Source organism: Erythrolamprus reginae, chromosome 1, assembly GCF_031021105.1.
Source record: "Erythrolamprus reginae isolate rEryReg1 chromosome 1, rEryReg1.hap1, whole genome shotgun sequence".
NCBI classification, from domain to species: domain Eukaryota; kingdom Metazoa; phylum Chordata; class Lepidosauria; order Squamata; family Dipsadidae; genus Erythrolamprus; species Erythrolamprus reginae.
In genome coordinates, this window is record NC_091950.1 from 311,947,871 (window position 1) to 311,972,118 (window position 24,248).

A 24,248-nucleotide genomic window follows, 5' to 3' on the forward strand; every position below is an offset into this window, starting at 1 on the left:
GAAATGTTAGGGTTATTTTTAATATATGTAAACAAATATCTCTGGAGCATTTAACTTAAAGATATTGAAATAGCAAAGACAGATCAGCCACCAGAATCAAATATGGCACAAATTTGTGTTACAGAAACATAGAAACATAGAAGACTGACGGCAGAAAATGACCTCATGATCCATCTAGTCTGCCCTTATACTATTTTTTGTATTTTATCTTAGGATGGATCTATGTTTATCCCAGGCATGTTTAAATTCAGTTACTGTGGATTTACCAACCACGTTTGCTGGAAGTTTGTAATTTGTGTCTCATCCTAGTCTCCTTGGAGTATGGGGGGCTTCCCTTCATAGGTCCATCCAAGGGTTAAATTAAAAAAATTTCCCTATCAGTTCTATGGATGTGGCTTGGTGGATGCGGCAAGAGATGGATATTGCAAAATCTCCATTCCCACCGCATTCCAGGGGAAGGATACTGCAAAATCCTCATTTCCTCCCCACTCCTGCAGGAAGAATATTGCAAAATCTCCATTCCCACCCTACTCTGGGGCCAGCCAGAGGTGGTATATGCTGGTTCTCTGAACTACTCAAAATTTCTGCTGCCGGAAATTTCAGAACCAATGGTGGGTTGCTACCAGTTCACCAAGATTTGGACAAACTGGTAGTGGTGTGAGGCTCTGCCCCTCCACCCGGACATCATCAGGGACTATCTGTGCGTGCGCTGAAGGTTCTGCACATGTGCAGAAGCACAGAAGCACCATGCATGCACACATTTCACAGTTCCAAACTGGTAGCGAAGGTAAGTGAAACCCACTACTCTCCACAACCTGCTGAATTTCACCCCTGGGTCCATCCCAATGTCCCATGTTATTGCTGGAAAGAAATTAGTTGCACATACTATTTGGTTATTCTCATTTTTAATATCCAATTTCTGTTAAACTCACCAGTAACAGACAAAGTTAAACTGAATTGCTCTTTCACCCTCACCTCTGAGGGGAACGAAATACTGAAGGACTTTGGCTCCCCTTCAGTAGGGTTTATTCCAAAAATAATTGAGTTCTGGATGAATCCTGCTGAAAAACCCTCCCCAGTAAAATCAGCTTCAAGGCCCTTCGAAACCATAGATAAAAGTATGCATATACAATTGGGTTAAGTGTTGAATTCAAATAGCCAAACCAAACCATTGCATCAGTAAGGATGGGTGGGATGGTATAATTCATAAAGGGGCTCAAGAGGGTGCAGAAGAAGAATGGGGACCAGCAAATGAGGAAAACCCCAACCACTATCCCTAATGTTTTTGCAGCTTTTCGTTCCCTCTGGTGGGAGATATGATGCCGTAGTTCAAACCTTATCTGTATTTGGCTCATAGCAGCTGTGATGGACCTGGCTTGCCTTTGGGCTATTATGTATATCTTCCCATAGACCACTAGCATGACAAACCCAGGGATGTAGAAGGAAAACATGGAGGCCACCACACCCGAAGTCTCACTGAAAAAGACAAAGCAGCCTCCCACACAAAAAAATAACTTGTGGAACGTTTCTTCCGCTCCCAATACGTTGAGTTGCAAAAAGACCAGTCCGAAAGCAAACAAGGCAGGAAATATCCAACTGATAAAAATCATGATTAATATGACAGAAGTGTTTATCTTGGTCTTGTATCGCAGCGGGTCACAGACTGCGTAGTAACGGTCAATTGAGATAAAGGAAAGGTGGAAAATGGAAGCCGTGCTCAGCATGATATCCACACTGGTGTGGATTTTGCAGAAGAACTCCCCAAAATACCAGCAGTTCTCGACCGATCGTATCATGCTGTACGGCATGACGCAGAAGCCAAGGAGGAAATCCACCGTGGCCATGGAGAGTATAAGGAAATTTGTAGGCGTGTGGAGCTGCTTGAAATGGGATACGGAGATGATAACAGCCAGGTTGCCAGCCACAGTAGCCAGGATCACACACAGCATGAAGATGTACATGGAAAATTGGATGCCCGTTGACCAGCTGTTCTTTATGCAGGAGCCATTGATGGATTCACAGCACAACTGCATCCTTTCAAAAGGTTCAGATATAGGCAAGCCCATCTCAGGTGCAGTCCTATGGATATCACATGTGCAATCCAATGGGTATCTTCTTTTAGTTGCAAGGACCAGGAATTCTTTACCCTTGTGTCTTCCTGCAGAGGAGTATCATCTGTCAAGGAGGACAGGTAGGAAGCACAACATGAACATTTAGAGTTGAGATAAAAGTCTTCCCCCACAACTTCAAAAGACATTAATCCTCATTCTACGATGTGTGTATCTCATCTGTGTCTTGTATATATGTAGAAAAGGAGTAGCCCCCTCTCCGGTAATAGCAGGGCATCTACTTATTTCCACACCTTTGCATTGGCTGCCAGTTGGTTTCTGGACCCAATTCAAAGTGTTGGTTATGACCTATAAAGCCCTACATGGCATAGGACCAGATTAGCTGTGGGACCGCCTTCTGCCGCACGAATTCCAGCATCTGGTTAGGTCCCACAGAGTTTGCCTTCTCCGGGTCCTGTCAACTAGACAATGTCGTTTGGCAGATCCTAGGGAAAGAGCCTTCTCTGTGGGGGCCCAAGCCCTCTGGAATCAACTCCCCCAGAGATTCGCACTGCCCCCACCCTCCTTGCCTTTTGTAAGAACCTGAAAACGCACTTATGTTGTCAGGCCTGGGGTCACTAGACCCCAGCCTCTGCCCAGTAAATGTATTGGATGCGATAGTATGCATGTGATTGTTTGATTTTACATGATTAGTTTTAAGATAATTTTTAAATTAACTATTCTATCAATTGGCTTAGAAATGTTTTATATATTGTATCTTTTTTATTGAAATGTTGTAAACCGCCCCGAGTCCATGGAGAGGGGCGGCATATAAGTCAGATAGATAGATAGATAGATAGATAGATAGATAGATAGATAGATAGATAGATAGATAGATAGATTAGATAGATAGATAGATAGATAGATAGATAGATAGATAGATAGATTGATAGATAGATAGATAGATAGATAGATAGATAGATAGATAGATAGATAGATGATAGATGATAGATGATAAACAGACAGATAGATTATAGGTAGATAGATGATGATAGATTGATAGATGATAGATGATAGATAGATAGATAGATAGATAGATAGATAGATAGATAGATAGATTGATTGGTTGATAGATTGATAGATTGATAGATTGATAGATTTATAGATGATAGATGATAGATGATAGATGATAGATAGATAGATAGATAGATGATAGATAGATAGATAGATGATAGATGATAGATGATAGATGATAGATGATAGATGATAGATGATAGATGATAGATGATAGATGATAGATGATAGATAGATAGATAGATAGATAGATAGATAATAGATAGATAGACAGAGAGACAGACAAACAAACAAACAAATAAATAAACAAACTTCTCCTGGATTGTCACCAGTAGTGGGTTCCTACTGATACAGTCGGTGCCATCGTACCAGTAGCAAAAATGGAGTTGCACACGCAACTCTGTGCCTCTGGCATTCATGTGTGCATGTCCGAGTGTGATTTTTCTTCTGTGCATGCACAAGAAGCAAACTCTCGTGAGCTGACAAGTGCACGTGTTAGACAGATTTCGGCAATTTTTTGCTTCTGCATGTGCATGGGAGTAAAAAAAAATTGGTGAAACCTCACAAGATTTTGCTTCCTGTGCATGTGTAACAGTAGCGGCGGGTGCCCGATTGTCATCCTGGTCTTTTGACTCAAAAGACAGCAAATTAAGGGCATAAAGAAATTACCTGATTTTGATTGGGCTTCAGGGATTATCAGAATGCCAAGTCAGAGGGAGAAAGGAAACAGGAAGCACTGCTATGGATAAGTAAGGCATGATGTAAAAAAAGGGGAGGGGGAGGGATTTACTTGTGACCATGATTTTACTGTAAAGAAGAGAAGCATTGTATTACAACACAGGCCAGCATTTATTGTACAATGTTTCAACTGTTTTCATCAACACTGTGGGACTAATTAGGCTTACTCAGCTATGCTATCCCCAAACCTGAGTACAGTGATACCTCTACTTAAGAACGCCTCTACTTAAGAACTTTTCTAGATAGCAACCAGGTGCTCAAAATTTTTTTGTTTCTACTTAAGAACCATTTTCCACTTAAGAACCCGAGCCTGGGAAAATTAACCAGGAAATTTGAGAGCGGCACAAAGGCCCAGCCAGTTTCCTGCCATTCCCCCTTTAATCTCGGCCACCTCGGGCTTTTCTGGACTGCCAGACGAGCCTCTTGGTGGTGCTTAAGGAGGCTTTTGCAGCCCAGAGCAAATGGAGTGTTTTCCTTTCTCTGGGCGCTTGGAGAGGGAATAAACCACTTTGCTGTGGTGACCCCCTCGTGCTGCCTCCCATACACCTGGCGCAAGGTTGCCTGCCGGAGCGTCTGAGCATGGAAAGGCAAAAGGGGATGCTCACCTCACCTTTTTCCTTTGGCAGCAACTGTCCTCCTCCTCTTCCTCCTCCTCCCACCCAAATTCCAAGTTTTCATTTCTTTCCTAATGGGTTTGCACGCATTATTTGCTTTTACACTGATTCCTATGGGAAAAATTGCTTCTACTTAAGAACATTTCTACTTAAGATCCTGGTCATGGAAAGAATTAAGTTCTTAAGTAGAGGTACCACTGCACTGACCTTCAGTTCTGCATAGCCAACCTGCTAGGGGATCCAACATGCTCTGTTGCATATTTGCCAGCCCAATGAATTTAAACAATTTCATATTCTGGACATCTTTGCTCTGCCACAGTTAATTATTTATGGTCTGGTCCTGTATAACTAACAGACAAAACGGTAAAATAAGGAGTCTTGAGACAATTGCAGCTTTATGAACGCCATATTTCTTTCCTCTGGAAGCAAGACATAATAATACTGTTCTTGCCATATTTTAATAATAATCTTATTTTAGTAAGTTGATATGATGTGAATCTGACATGAAAAGCAAGTCTCTAAAATAATTAGATGGCTTTTCAAAGGGAAAAGAGCAACCCAACATTCCCCCTCAACTCCCACAGTTTTAGAATCTACATAGGTTTGTCCTATTTATTCTAATGCAATGAATAGCTTTACTGGAAAATGTAGATCTCATAAATTTGCTAGATTAACAAATTAACAGAGTTGGAAGGGACGCGCCATGTGGGCGGGTGCATGTTGTGGGTGCATGTTACTAAAAAAGCTGTTGTGCATACACAGAAACAAAAAACAAGATGGTGGCACCATGGGTGATACCAAGAGAACTAGATTGGGGGTGGGGCAAGCCTGGATTGCTGCTGGTTCCAGTGACCCAGGCTGCCAAGTTACTAATTGTTCTGTCCTAACCGATAGGAACCGACCTCTGCCTTGTAGTTCTTCTAGTGCAAACCCCCCTATCCAAGCAGGAGACCCTGAATCATTTCTGAAAGATAGCAGTCCAATCTCTTCTTGAAAGCTTCCAGTAGTAGTAGTAGTAGTAGTAGTAGTAGTAGTAGTAGTAGTAGTAGTAATAGTAATAATAATAATAATAATAATAATAATAATAATAATAATAATAATAATAATAATTTAATAATTTGAAAATAATTTATTAGATTTGTATGCCGCTCCTCTCCGAAGACTCGGGACGGCTCACAACAATGATAAAAACAATATTATGGTGAAACAAATCTAATATTAAAAAGAAATATATAAAACCCTATCATATTAAAACCAGACAACACGTACATACCAAACATAAAATATAGAGCCTGGGGGAAAGATGTCTCAAATCCCCCATGCCTGGCGGTATAGGTGGGTCTTGAGTAGTTTACAAAAGACAAGGAGGGTGGGGGCATTTCCAATTTCTGGGGGAGTTGATTCCAGAGGGCCGGGGCCACCACAGAGAAGGCTCTTCCCCTGGGGCCCGCCAGACGACATTGTTTAGTCGACGGGACCCGGAGAAGGCCAACTCTGTGGGACCTTATCGGTCACTGGGATATAATAATAATAATAATAATAATAATAATAATAATAATAATAATAATAATAATTTATTAGATTTGTATGCCGCCTCTCTCAGAGGACTCGGGGCGGCTCACAACAATACCCCCCACAATGAAGCTCCCACAATTTTTAAAGACAAACTGTTCCATTGTTTGATTGTTCTCATTGTCAGAAAAAATCTCATTTTTCTAGATTGAATCTCTCCTTGACCAGCTTCCATCCATTACTCCTTGTCTGGCCTTCAGGTGCTTTGGAAAATAGGTTTACCCCTTCCTCTTTGTGACAGCCCCTCTAATATTGGAAGACTACTGTCATGTCTCCCCTGGTCCTTCTTTTCAGTTGACTGGCCATGCCCAGTTCCTGCAACCGTTCATCGTATGTTTTAGCCTGCGGTCCTGTAGTTCAGCTTGTACTCCTTCATTAAGTGTTGTACCACATGATTCTTGACAAATGTATATTTTATTTTATGTACGTTGAGAGCATATGCACCAAGACAAATTCCTTGTGTGTCCAATCACACTTGGCCAATAAAATTCTATTCTATTCAATTCAATTCAATTCTATTCTATTCTATTCTATTCTATTCTAGAGTCTCAACATCTTTTTTTATTGTGCAGTGATCAAAACTGAATGCAGTATTCTAGCTACGGTCTTACTGAGGAATTACTCAGTTATGTCACTGAATTCATTGGTGTAATACTTCTCTTCACTATTTTTGCTCTCTGTGTTGTGTACAGCTAGCCATTTTTACTTATTCAGGATGTTGTGTTGAAATAGACTACAGCTTAGTAATGTCTGTGAAATTAACCCTAAGAATGGCATATCTCTCGCTATGAATGTTAATAATGCAAAAATATTCTGATACAATGTAAGGAGCCCTGTTCATTTAACATCCAAGGATTTTATTAGACCTAGATATAATGTAGCTAGCCTTCATTGGTTTATGAATTGATCAGTCTTATCATGAAGCTAGCTAGAATCTGGGCCAATGATGGCAAACCTTTTTTCCCTCGGGTGCTGAAAGAGTGTGCGTGTGTATTATTGTGCATATGTGAGTGCCCATACCCATAATTCAATGATGGGAGAGGGTGAAGATACTTTTCCCCACCCCCTGAGGCCCTCTGGAGGCTGGAAAGAGCCTGTTTCCCAACTTCTGGTGGGCCCAGAAGGTTCATGTTTCACCCTCCTCAGGCTCCAAAGGCTTCCCTGGAGCCAGTGGAAGGTAAAAATGCCCTCCCCTATCTGCCAGAGGCCCTCTGGAAGCCAAAAATAACCTCCCAGAGCCTCTGTGTGAGCCAAAAATCAGCTGGCTAGCACACACATGCACACTGGAGTAACAGCTTGTGTGTCAGCGGATATGGCTCCATGTGCCATCTGTGGCACCTGTGCCAAAGGTTCGCCATCACTGTTCTAGGCTTTACCTATCCTTATAATGGTTTTCCTTTAAATGATTATCCTTTTTACAGTTATAAAAACTGTTTAATTAATTAATCCCTGTTCAATCAAAATCCTCGTCAGAATGCCAATCAGCATACTCAGAATCCTTTAAACTTCAAGAATATGAGAATTGATCTAAGTCCCATGTAATAATTATTCTAGGAAATAACTCTTGGGACATAAATAATGCAGAGAGGGAATATTATTTTGCTGATAGGGAATTCTTTCTGCAGTCCTGGCCCTGGAACTAAAATATACTGTCCCATCCATGGATTTAGCCTTAGTCTAAATAGGAGGATGTTTTTTTAAACTAGATGGGAGAAGCAGGAAGTGTTTTTCAGCAAATGGGATTGCTGCAATTAAGTCGCCGGGATGGCCCAGTGATTAGAATATAGTATTGCAGGCAAATTCTGCTGACTGCCAGCAGTTCGATTCTCAATGGCTCAAGGTTGATTCAGCTTTCCACCTTTCCGAGGTCGGTAAAATGAGGACCTCAGATTGTTGGGAACAATATGCTGATTCTGTAAACTGCTTACAGAGGGCTGTAAAGCACAATAAAGTGGTATATATGTCTAAGTGTGTTTGTTGTGTTGCAATAAAGGAAGTAAAATAAAAGGCAAAAATTGCAGAGTGCACTTTATGAAGTAAAATGGAGAGATATAAGATGAAGAAAAGATAGATTGGAATAAAGAGGGAAAAAGAAAAAGTAAGAGGATAATTGATATATTTAGTATGATTTTCTTTTTATTTAGGCTGGCCAGAAGGAGATCAGGCAAGATCCACATTGGAAATTTAATCCAAAGCAAGAATGAACACGGGCATTTATGTCACCATGACTAGGCAATACTGTAACAATTCAAAATTAAGAATGCAAATAATATCAAATAGTAGAATAAACATCTTTTCCTCAATCTCATCTCATATCTCTTCTTGCACCAAAGCATTTTCCCATGGTTGTACTTTATATTGTTATATGTTCTAGAAAAAAATATTCAAAATTTGGACAGTAGGAATTACACAGTATCATCAGCCTTCAGTTTTTTGTTAGAATATAGGTCAGTGATGGCGAACCTTTCTTTCCTCGGGTGCCAAAAGAGTGTGAGCACATGCTATTGCACATGTGCGAGTGCTCACACCCATAATTCAATGCCTGGATAGAGCAAAAACAGATTCCCCCGTCCCCCAGAGGCCTTCTGGAGGCCAAAAATGGCCTGTTTCCCAACTTCTGGTGGGCCCAGTAAGCTTGTGTTTGGCCCTCCCCAGGATCCAAAGGCTTCTCTGGAGGCTTCTCTGGAACCACGCCCCCCCCCTCCCAGAGCCTCTGTGCAAGCCAAACACCCTCCCAGAGCCTCTGTGCAAGCCAAAAATCAGCTGGCCGGCACATATGCGCACATTGGAGCTGAGCTAGGACAACGGCTCATGTGCCAGCAGATATGGCTCTGCGTGCCACCTGTGGCACCCGTGGTATAGGTTCGCCATCTGTGATATACGCAGTTTGCTTGGAACTCTCCAAGGTCCTGCTATCAGAATATTAGAATTACATCCTTGAAAGTAGAGATCTTCTAATCCAACTCCCTGCTCAGAGACTTTCCAATCTCTTCTTAAAAACCTCCAATGTTGGAGCACCCACAACTTCTGTGGACCAGTTTTTCCACCAATTAATTTCTCTCTCAGGAAATATATTCTTAGTTCCTATCTTGATTCAGTTCTACAAAGGAATTATTTAGTCTGTCATCTGCACCTCTATAATTGTCTGACACAGACTGACACAAGACTGACACAGACTTCAGAGGATAATCAGAACTGCAGAAAAAACAATTGCTGCCAACCTGCCTTCCATTGAGGACCTGTATACTGCACAAGTCAAAAAGAGGGCTGTGAAAATATCTAGAAGACCCCTCATACCCTGAACATAAATAGTTTCAACTTCTACCCTTCAAACAAACTGCATACCAGAACAACTAGACATAAGGACAGTTTTTCCCTGCATGCCATCACTCTGCTTTGAGTCTGTTGGATGGGTGTCAACAGACTCAAACTCAACCCGGATAAGACAGAGTGGCTGTGGGTTTTGCCTCCCAAGGACAATTCCATCTGTCCTTCCATTACCCTGGGGGGGGGAGAATTATTGACCCCCTCAGAGAGGGTCCGCAACTTGGGCGTCCTCCTCGATCCACAGCTCACATTAGAGAACCATCTTTCAGCTGTGGCGAGGGGGGCGTTTGCCCAGGTTCGCCTGGTGCACCAGTTGCGACCCTATCTGGACCGGGACTCACTGCTCACAGTCACTCATGCCCTCATCACCTCGAGGTTCGACTACTGTAATGCTCTTTACATGGGGCTACCTTTGAAAAGTGTTCAGAAACTTCAGATCGTGCAGAATGCAGCTGCGAAAGCAGTCATGGGCCTACCTAGGTATGCCCATGTTTCACCAACACTCCGCAGTCTGCATTGGTTGCCGATCAACTTCCGGTCACAATTCAAAGTGTTGGTTATGACCTTTAAAGCCCTTCATGGCACTGGACCAGAATATCTCCGAGACCGCCTTCTGCCGCACGAATCTCAGCGACCAATTAGGTCCCACAGAGTGGGTCTTCTCCGGGTCCCGTCAACTAAACAATGTCGGTTGGTGGGCCCCAGGGGAAGAGCCTTCTCTGTGGCGGCCCCGACCCTCTGGAACCAACTCCCCCCGGAGATTAGAACTGCACCTCCTTGCCTTTTGTAAGCTCCTTAAGACCCACCTGTGTCATCAGGCATGGGGGAACTGAGACATCTCCCCCGGGCATATATAATTTATGAATGGTATGTGTGTTTAGGAAATGGGGTTTTAAAATGTTTTTAGTAGAAATTTAGATTTGTTGTAAATTGTTTTTTCACTTTGTTGTGAGCCGCCCCGAGTCTGCGGAGAGGGGCGGCATACAAATCTAAATAAATAAATAAATAAATAAATAAATAAATAAATAAATAAATAAATAAATAAATAAATAAATAAATAAATAAATAAATAAATAAATAAATAAATAAATAAATAAATAAATAAATAAATAAATGAATGAATGAATGAATGAATGAATGAATGAATGAATGAATGAATGAATGAATGAACGAACGAACGAACGAACGAACGAATGAATGAATGAATGAATAAATAAATAATTCCCACAACATTGTCAAACTATTTATTAAGACTGTATTACTATTATTTTTCTCATCCTTCCTTTTACCTATCACCTATATGACTATAACCTTGTTGCTTGTATCTTTATGATTAATATTGTTTTATTTAGTTTTCTAGTATGATTTGATTGCTTAATTAGTATCCTATGACTATCACTAAGTGTAGTATCTTATGATTCTTGATGAATATATATTTTTATGTACACTGAGAGCTTATGCACCAAAGACAAACTACTTGGGTGTCCAATTACACTTGGCCAATAAAGTATTCTATTCTATTCTAGTCTATTCTATCCCATCCCATCCCATCCCATCTGTTTCTCATTTAAAATAAAATATACAGTGAAAATGCAAGAGATTTAAACACAGAGTGGGTATCAAGATTTTTAAGTGTCCATTTTTAGTGAGCATATTTCAAAACTGAATGAGATGTTATTTTAAAAGGATTTAAAGGTTCTGAGGATTTAAAACAAGAAACTGTCCAATCTTGCTGAAGGCACCTCATTTCCTAAGACTGATTTCTAATGAAATGGGCATAGCGATTCATTAGGTAAAGTATGAATAAAATAAATAAGAGAAAAGACATATAAAGGCGTTACTTCCAATCTTCACCCTAGCAAATATAAACCAATTTTGTGACTCTTCACCCTCTGGTAATGTTACAGATATTTCTCTCTTTCAACCCAAATCCAATTTTTTGTTCATAAAATTGTTTCAACTCCTTCCCTCAAAACAACACTATAGAGCACTGCACACCAAGACAACTAGACAAAAGGGCAGTTCTTTCCCAAATACCATCACTCTGCTAAAGAAATAATTCCCTTACCACTGTCAAACTATTCACTAAGGCTACATTACTATTAGTTTTCTCATCGTTCCTGTCACCCATCTCCTCCCACTTATAACTGTATGACTGTAACTTGTTGCTTGTATCCTTATGATTTATAATTATTTTGTTTATTTATTTATTATTTATTTATTATTTATTAATTAGATTTCTATGCCCCTCTTCTCAATATTATTACTACTATTAATAATTGATTGTTTCCTGATTGCTTATTTGTACCCGTTGAAAATCATTAAGTATTGTACCTCATGTCAGACCGTTCTGTTCTTTGCTGCTGAAATAAAGGTTGCTCTTGTTGTTCACCTCTGAGTCTGCCTCCATTCCTGTCAGCCCTGACCCACCAATTTAATACTTTCATTTCTTCTTTTCTTCCATTATGATAGCTTCACTACTCTGATGGATCAAAACAATAGGGAAAATGTTGTTATTTTGTTCCTACCTTCTTTTGTAGGTCCATGGAAATTTTGTGGTCAGCTTTATAGAAACCAAGTGCCAGTAGCACTATTTCTACTTTGGAATTTAAATATGTTCTTTTAAAGGGACAGGGGAGGAAAGCTTTGCTATGCTGTCAGCAGGAGATATGAAAGTTAGGGAAACAGGCTTGGTCAACCTGGGCAGAAACCCTGGGAGATGTACGAGTTCATGAAGCATGTATAACTAGGGTTGAAGATGATTCATTGACTTAATGGGCCATCAGCTTCAAGATTATTAAAACAGCAACCGCTGATCAGCAAAGATCATAGCAACCTGGCAGCCCAGAATAAAATTGTTGCTTAAGGCAATAACTAGTCACAGAGGGGAAGGGACAATGGAAGGCACTACATCAAATTAGATTTGGGTGGCATAATATCTAGAAGAAGTGAACAGTGGTACCTCTACTTAAGAACGCCTCTACTTAAGAACTTTTCTAGATAACAACTGGGTGTTCAAGGTTTTTTCGCCTCTTCTTAAGAACCATTTTCTTAAGAACCCGAGCCCGGAAAAAATTCCCAGCAAATTTGAGAGCAGCACAAGGGTCCGGCCAGTTTCCTGCCATTCCCCCTTTAATCCCGGCCATCTCGGGCTTTTCTGGGCTGCCAGAGGAGCCTTTTGGTGATGCTTAAGGAGACTTCGACAGTCCAGAGCGAACAAAGCATTTTCCTTTCTCTGGGTGCTTGGAGAGGGAATAAACCTGCCAGTGCCCAGAGAAAAGAAATGCTCCCTTCACTCTGGGCAGCGACTGTCCATCTCCTCTTCCTCCTCCTCCTCCTCCTCTCACCCAAATTCTGAGCTTTTATTTCTTTCCTAATGGGTTTGCATGCATTATTTGCTTTTACATTGATTCCTATGGGATAAATTGCTTCTACTTACAAACTTTCCTACTTAAGAACCTGGTCACGGAATGAATTAAGTTCTTAAGTAGAGGTACCACTGTACTTGAAAATTAAATCTGAACATTTAGGTTTCTTTACATATGCAGCCTATATTTCAGTTTTACAGGATATTTAAATCCAAACAGATTTTTAATTAAGTGGGTTGAATTTATTATAGTTTGCAATTAACTCAATTATTTAAATGTTGCTGGCCGCCCATAGTGCTTGATATTCCTTCTCAGCTTAGAACAAATGAGTGTTTTTTAATATTATTAGAGTAAATACCCAGTTGTTTACAGTTAATAAAGGGTATAGTGCCATGATGGTGAACCTATGGCATGCGTGCTATTTAAATAATTAATTTTATAGGGACATCACTCAACTCTGGAGCTTGTTATTCTTCAAGAAATGCCTCAGAGAAGATAGGCTGATACAATGCAAGTCTCACCTAGAGTTGCATGGCTATAATAGAAGGGATAAGGCCTTCCATTTCCATATTTTAGAGATGACAGTGGATCTGTAGGAAGACCAGAGATACTAGTTGCAAGGAAGAGTAGGGGGAGTAATTTGTGAGGTGAGAAAAGTGGATGGGCTTTATCAGGGAACCTTACTTTTTTGCAGACAAAGTAGCTGGACAACGTTAGCTTGAGAGCAGCAGCATCTTAGACTTCATTGTTCACTGCTGTCCTCATCTGTTGCTATATTGCTACTTTCCCACCTTACGATCAGCAAGCCTTTTCAGCCTCCATCTAAATATTTACATTTATCCTGAATTTTCCATAGTTCATTTGGTGGCTTGCTGTACTGCCAAAATTTAGAAATGTTTAATTCTAGATATTTTTTAAAGAATTATTTTCTCAGGATTTGATAAACTAAGGGAGGAAAGAATCCCTATCGTTCTCTAACTTTCATCTGTCAATGTTTAACCACCCACCACCACACACACTCACACTTTTAGCTGGGTGATACAAGAGCTTCAATAGAAGCTTGTGCTACTTTGACTGGGTTATAAGCAGAGGTGGGTTCGGACCGGTTAGGACCAGTTTACCCGAACTGGTAGTAACCTTCTGGTGATATCATGATAACATCACAGAACTGGTTCAGTCAGTGCCAGTCTGTGGGTGCCACCATATTTTTTTTTGGGGGGGGGGGGTGATTTTTTTTTTGAATTTTTTTCCTATTTTCTTTTCTTCTGCACATGCACACAAGACAAGTTCCCTCCACTGTGCATGTGGTTGCCATCTTGTTTTTAGCTTTTTTGGGGGGGTGATCCACACAGTGACCAAGGTGCGTCTAGTGCCCACAGAGGCCAAAAGAGTGCCCACAAGACCCAGAAAGCACCAGAGAATCAGAATGAGAGACAGACAGATAGACAGAGAGAGAGAGAGAAAAGGGGGTGAGAGAGAACAGAGAGAAATATGTGTGTGAGAGAGAGATAAAGAGGGGGAGAGGGGGAGAGAGGAGGGAGAGAGAAAAAGAGAGGGAGAGAGAGAGATGTCAGAGAAAGAGATTAGAGACAGACAGAGAAAGAGAGGGGAGAAGGAGAGTGGGAAGAGGGATGAGAGAGAAAGAGGGGGACAGAGGGAATGGGAGATAGAGAGAGAGGAGAGAGAGAGAGAAAGAACAAGAGAGGGGAGAGATGAGAGAGAGAGAAAGAGGGGGAGAGATAGAAAGACATGAGAAAGAGAGGGAGACAAAGAGAGGGGAGAGAGATGAGAGAGAGAGAGAGAGACAAAGAGGCAAGAGAGAGAGGAAGGGGGAAGAGAGACAAAGAGGGAGAGAGAATGCCTGAAGGACCCCATCCCATCACTGGGAGTCCAGGCACTTCAGCAAGCAGCGTGCTGGATTCATATTAGTGATCTACGGGATTTAAAATTATGAATGTAGAGGTCCCCGAGGTTCAAAAGATTGGGGACCCCTGTCCTAGACAGCATCTCTTCTTCCCCTTTTTCTCAAGGTTGTTCATATTTTCCATTACATCTGCATACCCTTGTGTGACAATTGTGGAACATACAGTAACTGTTAGATAGTTTTAGAAACAATATGCTATCTGGTGTGATTTGTTCATTTTACATTTATTTATCTTTGTAGAATAGAAATAGACAAACAGAGTTGGAAGGGACCTTGGAGGTCTTCTAGTCCAACCCCCTGCTTAGGTAGGAAACTGTACACCACTTCAGACAAATGGGTATCCAACATCTTCTTAAAAACTTCCACTATTGGAGCATTCACAACTTCTGGAGGTAGGTTGTTCCACTGATTAATTATTCTAACTGTCAGAAAATTTCTCCTTAGTTCTACGTTGCTTCTCTCCTTGTTTAGTTTCTCCCCATTGCTTCTTGTCCTACCCTCAGGTGCTTTGTAGAATAGCTTCACTCCCTCGTCTTTGCGGCAACCCTTGAGATATTGGAACACTGCTATCATGTCTCCTCTAATCCTTTTTATTAAACTAGACATACCCAGTTCCAGAACTGTTCTTCATATGTTTTAGCCTCTGGTCCCCAAGAGGCTAAAACATTTGTTGTTGTTCTCTGCACTTTTTCTAGAGTCTCAACATCCTTTTTGCATCACGGGGACCAAAATTGAATGCAGTATTCCAAGTATGGCCTTGCTAAGGCATTATATAGTGGTATTAACACTTCATGTGATCTTGATTCTATCCCTCTGTGCAGCCTAGAACTGTGTTGGCTTTTTTGGCAACTGCTGCAAACACTAGCTGCTTTCTAAGCTTGATAGTTTGCTTTGGGTCTCTATATAGCAATGGGAAAATAGTGTAGAACTTCCAGCTAGCTAGCTGGAAATATCATCTTCCCACCTTCTGGGGTCAAGGATGCTCCCCACCCCGTCCAATTACATCCCATGTAGCCCCTTTTTTTCTGAACTTGCCTTCCCTTCTTTCACAAAATTTATTCCAAAGATAAATACCGTATTTTTCAGAGTAAAGGATACACCTTTTCCCCCATAAAAGGGGCTGAAAATTTGGGTGTGTCTTATACTCCGAATGTAGCTGTCTTTTTGGAGGGTGGGAGCTTTCACCCCCAGCCCTAATGAGGTGCTAACAATGTTCTCTGCTTGCAGGATTTTTTCATCACTACTCCGAAGATCTTTTTCCAGTTCTAAGTCTTTGCAGGCTTGTTTTCATTGCTACTCGCTCCGAAAAAATGGTTTTTTTCCCAGCTCTAACCAGGGAATAAAATAATATGCTGAAGCTGATCAGACTATGGACGCTAGCCAGATGAATACCTGGTAGGTAGATTTCCCCCCCTATTTTCATATAAGGTGCATCTTATACTCAGGTTTATTTATACAGTGGTACCTCGTGATACGAACCCCTCGCGATATGAACCCCTCATGATACAAACCCGGGGTTCAGAAATTTTTTGCCTCTTCTTACGAACTTTTTTCGGCTTACGAACCCACCGCAGATTGCAAAGTGGCACTCCGCTGGCCGCCGCCGCCCGGCTGTCACCTTTTAAAACAGCAGGGGGGCTTCTCGGCGTTCTCCCAAACCCGAACCCGTACTTTTCGGGTTCGGGTTCAGGAGGCCGCCGAGAAGCGCCACCGCCCGGCTGTCACCTTCTGAAACAGCCGGGGGGCTTTTCGGCGTTCTCCCAAACACCAAACCTGGAAGTTCGTGTTCGTGTTCTGGAGGCCGCCGAGAAGCACCTGGCTGTTTCAGAAGGTGACAGCCGGGCAGTGGCGCTTCTCGGCGGCCTCCTGAAACCGAACCCGAAAGAGTGCCGTTTTTGCGATTGGCGGCAGCGTTTTCGGCCGATCTGGAGGCTGGAAAGGAGGTGGGGAATCCCAATAGGGAATTCCATGGGCGGAGTTTTGATGCCACAAAGATGTCCTTCCTGGAGGCAACGTTTCGGTATTACTGTATTTATTTATTTGTTTGTTTGTTTGTTTGTTTATATTTTAAGGCCTCCAATGGTCAGAACCAATCACACTGATGGTCAACTTGACTAAAAATAACTAGTAACAGGAGCTGAGAGTCAGGCAAGCAGTTGCGTAAAAATCTTTTCTTTCTACCAGAAAGGCAGAAATTAAACTCCTGTTTAATTAAACATTATAGGCGCATGATGAACAAAAGGAGCCACATGTCAGCCACCTTGTGCAAGCATTGCAAAAAAGGAAGGAAATATATCCCCTTTGTGTTTCCTTTCAAAATGATTGATGCGTACAGAGTGATCCCGAATGGCCCAGTGTGACTTGTGCTACTGAGCAAACAGGCCAGATCAACAGGCTGGATCAGTTAAGGTGGAACTAGTACTGTAGATGCTTGTTTAAGGTGCACGGGGTTTGCACATTACACAAATTATGAAAAGCTATGGATGAGCACTTCTAATTACTCTACAGAAATGACAATCCTTCACCTGTTTTTTTTAAAAGAATCCTTTAGCCTCTAGGACAGTGATGGCAAACCTTTTTTGGCTTGGGTGCCAAAAGGTTGTGCATGTGACAATGCAGCAGGAACTGTTTGAAGAAGTTTTACTCTTCAGTATATCAAAAATAGATTTCTCTTTCTTCTTCTTTCTTCTATTTCTCTTTCTTCTATGGACAACACCACCATTAACTGCAGATTATTAATCACCACAAACTTCCCAACCAAACTAATAACAACCACAAAATCACCTCTACTGCAGAGGTGCATTGCTATTTATACTGTTCTAGCCCAATCAGTTTGCAGCTTAGTCATTGTGACTCAGCAGTATGGCTGCTTTGCATACTCACAACCATACATGCAATATTAAACTAGGACAGTACTGATCCTGACAGTGCTATCATGTGTGCACATGTGTCCACATTCATAATGCAATGCTCTCCCCCCCCCCAGAAATGCACACAACCCCACCCCCCTGGTTATTTTTTAACCATTATTGATGATTTCTCCAGATATTGCTTTGTATATCCAACGGAGAGTAAGTCAGAGGTACTGAAATGGTTCAAATTCTTTGTTATGTGGTCAAAGAGGAAATTTGGAAATACAATCACTACAATATTATGTGGCAATGGTAGTGCATTCACAAATAGAAATTTTGAAAATTATTTAATGTCACAAGGAATAAATCATAGACGCACTCCAATATATACTCCAGAAGAAGGGGGAATTATTGAAAAGAAATATCAGACATTATATCCTGCAGTCGAAGCGATACTTTCAGATGCCAAATTAGAAAGGAAATTTTGGGCTGAAGGATTCAGATGTGTAAATTACATACAAAATAGAATTTATCACTCCTATCCTAGAAAGTCTCCATATGAAGTCCTATATGGAAGAAATCCAAATCTGAGCTATATTAGAGTGTTTGGATGTAATATACAAATCACATACATGAGAGCGAATTTTTTTTTTGCAGCAAGATTTGTATAGAAGCACCATAGGGAAACTAATGTATTTGGCTGGAGTTTCAAGACCTGATATTATTGCTTCTTCATTGCTTATTTGACCCCTATGACAATCATTAAGTGTTGTATCACATGATTCTTGACAAATGTATATTTTATTTTATGTACGTTGAGAGCATATGCACCAAGACAAATTCCTTGTGTGTCCAATCACACTTGGCCAATAAAAATTCTATTCTATTCTATTCTATTCTAGTGCTAGCGTTGGTATTCTTAACAGGCATGTAAATAGACAGTGCATAATTGGAATGGTGTAAAGAAACTATGTAAATATTTAAAAGGAACAATGGATCATAAATTGATAATTGAGTCAAATGAGGATGAATTGGAAATATAGGCAGATGCTTCATTTGCTCAAGACATATTGGATAGAAAATCATTAACAGGAATACTTGTGCAGTATGGAAAATGTACAATAGATTGGATATCTCGAAAACAAACTTTGGTAAGTGTCAGCACAATGGATGCTGAATTTATAGCATTGTCAGAGGCTTATAATCGTTCAATATGGATTAAACAGTTATTGAAAGATGCAGGTGTAAATGCAAGTGAAATAGTGAAAATATATGAAGATAAGCAAGCTTGTTTAAAAAGAATCACAACAGAAAAGGTTAAGAATAGAACGAAGCATATTGATATTCACTATCTTCATGTAAAATACAGTGATACCTTGTCTTACAAACTTAATTGGTTCTGGGACGAGGTTCTTAAGGTGAAAAATTTGTAAGACCAAACAATGTTTCCCATAGGAATCAATGGAAAAGCGATTAATGTGTGCAAGCCCAAAATTCACCCTTTTTGTCAGCTGAAGCGCCCGTTTTTGCGCTGCTGGGAATCCCCTAAGGCTCCCCTCCATGGGAAACCCCACCTCCGGACTTCTGTGTTTTTGAGATGCTGCAGGGGAATCCCAGCAATGCAAAAACGAGCGCTTCACTGGCAACCAAAGTTCGGAGGTGGGGTTTCCCAGCGAAGGGAGCATCAGTGAAATCGCAGCATCGCAAAAACACGGAAGTCCAGAGGTGGTGTTTCCCATGGAGGGGAGCCTCAGGGAAATCCCAGCAGCACAAAAACCGGTGCTTCGCTGGCAATGGAAGTCCAGAGGCAGGGCATCCCAGCGGCGGCGATGGGTTTGTAAGGTGAAAATAGTTTGCAAGAAGAGGCAAAAAAATCTTAAACCCCGGGTTTGTATCTCGAAAAGTTTGTATGATGAGGTGTTTGTAAGACGAGGTATCACTGTATATGGTGTTTAAGAAAAAAATTGTCTTAAAATATGTGCCAACAGAAAATATGCTAGCTAATATATTTACAAAGCCATTACCAAATAAAAGATATAGAAACTTGATGGATTTGCTAGCAGTAAAGAAAAATGTAAATAAATAATGTTTTTCCATGCAAATGAAATAAGAAATGAATTTATATTGCTTTAGTTTGAAACAAACAAACAAATGTAAATTATTTCAGCAGGGGTATGTTAGCATATAGCATGGAAAAAGAGGATAGAATGTTGAGAGATTTAATTTGCATACTGGCATGTGGTCAGTTGGAAGATAGAATTTGATTCATATGCTGACTGTTGATGAATCTGCATCATAGAGAGCAGATGTAGAGAGAAATATAGTACTTCTGTCAAGTTGTTATTTGTAAATATAAAACCAGTTCAATGAGAAAAGAAGAAATAAAAGCAAAAGTTTTATATTGCTGTACTCAAATATACATTGTAGCATGGTTCTGCTATAAAGAGACTCTGCTGGATGAAGTGAAGAAGATCACTTAAATCCATAAATAACACAGAAATCCAACATGCCCCCCATCTATTTTCTGCCTCCCCAGCCCTAGCTGAAAGGGAGGAAATGGGGATTTTGCAGTAATCTTCCTCTGGAGTGGGAAGGGAATGGAGATTTTGCTGTATTCTTGACCTGGAGTGGGGTCGAAATGGAGATTTTACAATATCCTTTCCTTGCCACACCCACCCAGCCACGCCCACCACACTCAGCCATGTCCACCACACCCAGCCATGCCCACCCATGCCACGCCCACCAAGCTACATGCACAGAACAGGTACTAAAAAAATTGAAACCCACCATTGAGTAAAATACAACAACATTAAAAGAAAAGAACAAATAAACAAGAAAAATGCTTTTAATTAATCACAGATAACTGGAAATGTGATACATAGAAATCAGTTAAAATTACAATAAAAAGAAAGTGCTACCTTCCCCCAAAAAAAGATTCCCATAAAAGAAAGTGCTACCTCCCCTCCCCCAAAAAAATCCCCATAAAAGACAATATGGTGTCTACCCCTCAGTTTAGAAGAGCTCCGCTGTTCTACAAAAATGAGCAAAACAAAAATACCAAAGACAAAACAATGGATTTAACTATACAGAATAAGAGAGATTAAACTAACAATTCCAAACAAAATCTATTACCGATTGCTTAGGTTGGCTGGTTCTGAAGCTAAAGTTCTCCACTCACTTTTTAAAAATTTTGTTCCATTTTTCTGTAGATTTTCCTAATAATCGATGAACATGATTTATTTTCTTTCCCTAGCCCCAATATCCAACATCTCTGAAATTCAACTACCTTTGCTTCTGAAAAAGGCAAGCATTTTATTTCCATTATGGGGAGGAGTTGAGATTATTTCCCCATGTCTTTGTGAGAGCAAAATTGATCAGTGAAAAGGTATATTCAGATTCAGACATTGGCTGTCTGCTTTCTGACTGTCACTAAATTTGGGTGTGGGGGCTGGCCTATCAATTACAGATACAGATATTACAGGTTACCCTTATGATAGGTCGGCCACAATAAGGCTTTCTTGGTTTGGGGCTAGTAAGGATATGCGTATCCTAGTATTGTGATTTGTAAACATTATAACTGACTTCAATTTGAGGACTGGTAAGAGTTTAGCTGGTGTAAAGGAGTGGAATTGGAGAAATAGAAATCTTGCCTTGTCAAGAATGACCTTCTAGAGCTTCAGCTACTTTCAAGCAAAGAGTTTTCATCTTAATAAAATGTAATTTTAAAACCACTGAATATTTGTGCCTCGTATATATGGAAAAACTGTACATAAAGTAGAACTTTCTCTTAAGAAATGGAAGCTTTTGAAATATTGCCATTTTCATGGCAAATAAGCAATAAAATACTTTTTTAAAAAAGAAAGTCATTGATTGAAAATGTATGTACAATACTGGATTCCAACAATGTATATTCCTCACCTCCCACAAATAGTTTCTGTGCTATCCGACATGGCAAATTACATATCTTTATATAAATTATATATCTATATCTACTTTCATATCAATATTATGTCAATAATAGCAATAAAAGTTAGAGCAACATATTTCTGTTTTAACATTTTAAGGAATATTAAAATAATTTTTATTCCATCTTTACTCCCACAAATAAATTAAGATATTAAAAGCATCAGATTAGAATCCAACAGAGTTCTGCGGGGTGATTTTGACCTAGTCTCTCTCACTCTTTGTTAATCAGTCAAGACAAATTCAAAGACACACACACACACACACACACACACACACACACACAGACACAGACACAGAGAATATTATAAATGTTATTTCTAAATAGATTGAAAATAGAATGTTTATAAATCTCCTCTTAAATTTAAACTCATTTTATTCTGGGCTGGCTATAAGCCACTTCTCCATGCCAAGAATTTTCTTACACTTTTCAGAGTTTTATCATTATAGCCTTACTCAAACCTCTTTGGCTATCTTAAACATGTTTTAATAGGTTTAAAATTTTAAAAAATGTGATCCATTCCGCTTTGTCATTGTACTGCTAATAAGCAAACTTTTTTGTTTAAGACTTTTGTCCCATCCAAATTCCCAGATCAGAAATAAATCTTACCTCCAGAAAACAATTCTGATTAGCTATGACGAGATCTTTCTTGAATGTCAATCCATCCAAAATAGTCCAAAATATCACTTATCAGTCATTCAACCTCAATGAACTGAAGCTGAGTCCAACCAAATCTGAATTTCATTTGCAGCCTGATACAAAGTCTTAACTAAAACGATGACGTCAGTATTAAGTAGTCAGACAAGATAAGCTGATGATAAATATTTCCAGGCGCAAGTTTGCTTGCAGTGTAGAGAACGTTAATGGGTTTTTTAAAAAAAATCAAATGTGTATCAAGACCATGAAAATAAACATGCCAAAGATAGTTATTACCACTAAATTTGCATATCTTACACCTGAAAGCTTATTTCTCAAGCTTTGTATGAAAAGTTTAAATTTTGAAATCTAATTTAATATTGAAAGTTAGTTACTTAAAACCCTCAGACAGTTGATTGTTCCTGATTAAAACAAATCATAATGAAAATGTGTAAAATGATTTATTTAAGTTTGCCCCTGGACTGCAAAATTACAGAAGCACTTCAATGATAATATTATACACTAACATAATTTTTATATCACTATTGTACTGTATATCCACAGTTTAATCTTCAACCTTGGTAAATCAGGCAATGGTTTTGCTCAACACCTGCACTGATGTTTCTAAAAATAGCCATTTTAAAATCAGTTTGCAGACAGGGATTTACATATAACCAGTTTGTCTCCTTTTGTACAGTGCTGTAGAATTGAGCAGGTTTTATGATTCAATTCTACAGACAGAAAAATGTACCCGGCAATTTCAGTCTACCAATAGTATAGTATCAACCAGTAGAATGGATTCCTTTGAATCTGGAGGTGGGTGTGGAAGAAAATCACTGTTGTAAGAAGGCAAGCCCTATTTCAATGAGATATCCACTTGTGTAGCAAGCTGTTTAATAGAATCATTAATGTGCTACTCAGAAATTAGCCCAATTACAGTGATGCCGAACCTATGGCACGGGTGCTAAAGATGGTATGCGGAGCCATATCTGCTGGCACACATGGCGTTACCCTAGCTCAGCTTCAATGTCCATGTGTATGCCTGCCAATGATTTTTGGATTCCTCAGAGGTTCTGGGAGGGAATTTTCGGCTTCCGTAGAATCTTTGTGGGGATGGGGGAGGGCATTTTTGCCCTCCCCAAGCTCCAAGGAAGCCTCTGGATCCTGGTGGATGAAAAACGGATCTACCGGGCCCACCAGAGGTTGGGAAATGGGCTGCTTCAGGCCTCCGGGGGAGGAGCAGGTGGAAGCCATCTTCGCCATTCCCAGGTATTGAATTATGGATGTGGGCACTCACGCATGCATGATAACACATGTACACCTGCTTCACCATCACTGCCCTAATATATTTAACTGTATTACATTTAACAAAATTTAACAATAAATTTAACACATGAAAGATTACATTGAATTGCAATATCAAAAGCAATCAGTTGCCATTACAGTGTTCCGTCGATTTTCGCGGGTTCGAACTTCGCGAATAGCCTATACCACGTTTTTTCAAAAAATATTAATTAAAAAATACTTCGCGGGTTTTTTTCTATACCACGGTTTTTCCTGCCCGATGACATCATACGTCATCGCCAAACTAATAATTTTTGCAAATAAATAACAAAAAAAATAATTATTGTTAATAAATAATTATGTTTATAAATATCAGGATTACTAAGTGTCTTATTCAACGGTGAGTACCAGTTATAACGATGAGTAAATGGTTGTTAAGGGAATGGGAAATGGTAATTTAGGGGTTTAAAGTGTTAAGGGGTGGCTTGTGATACTGTCCATAGCCAAAAATGGTGTATTTACTTACGCATCTCTACTTCGCGGAAATTTGACTTTCGCGGGCGGTCTCAGAATGCATCCCCCGTGAAAATCGAGGGAACACTGTATATTTTATTCTGAACGTGGACATCTTTCCAGGTTAATACAGAGTTAATTACCTTTCGCAATGCTAATATTTTTTGAATTTGCTTTGATTTGTCAGCTTATCAGTTAAAGGCTGTTATGCAGGGTTTTGAAAGCACTGCTTTTCTAAGGAACAGAGCACTGCGGACAGGTGCTTCTTGTTTATCCTGGCAACACCCAAGAGTTGCTATGCAGGCATACTGACAAAAGGAAAGGGATTTATTTG

The 24,248-nt window shown here is 40.0% G+C and overlaps 1 protein-coding gene across 1 annotated transcript; it reads right to left on the reverse strand.

Annotated features, from left to right (window-relative positions):
• On the reverse strand, positions 1 to 11,781 carry TAAR1 (trace amine associated receptor 1). The gene is made up of 2 exons (XM_070739811.1): positions 11,708 to 11,781; positions 1 to 2,175 (listed from the first exon to the last, which is right to left on the reverse strand). The coding sequence occupies exon 2, from the start codon at positions 2,064 to 2,066 to the stop codon at positions 1,026 to 1,028; it is 1,041 nt and encodes a 346-aa protein (XP_070595912.1). The 5' UTR covers positions 2,067 to 2,175; positions 11,708 to 11,781; the 3' UTR covers positions 1 to 1,025.
• Between the last annotated feature and the right edge of the window lie 12,467 nt (positions 11,782 to 24,248).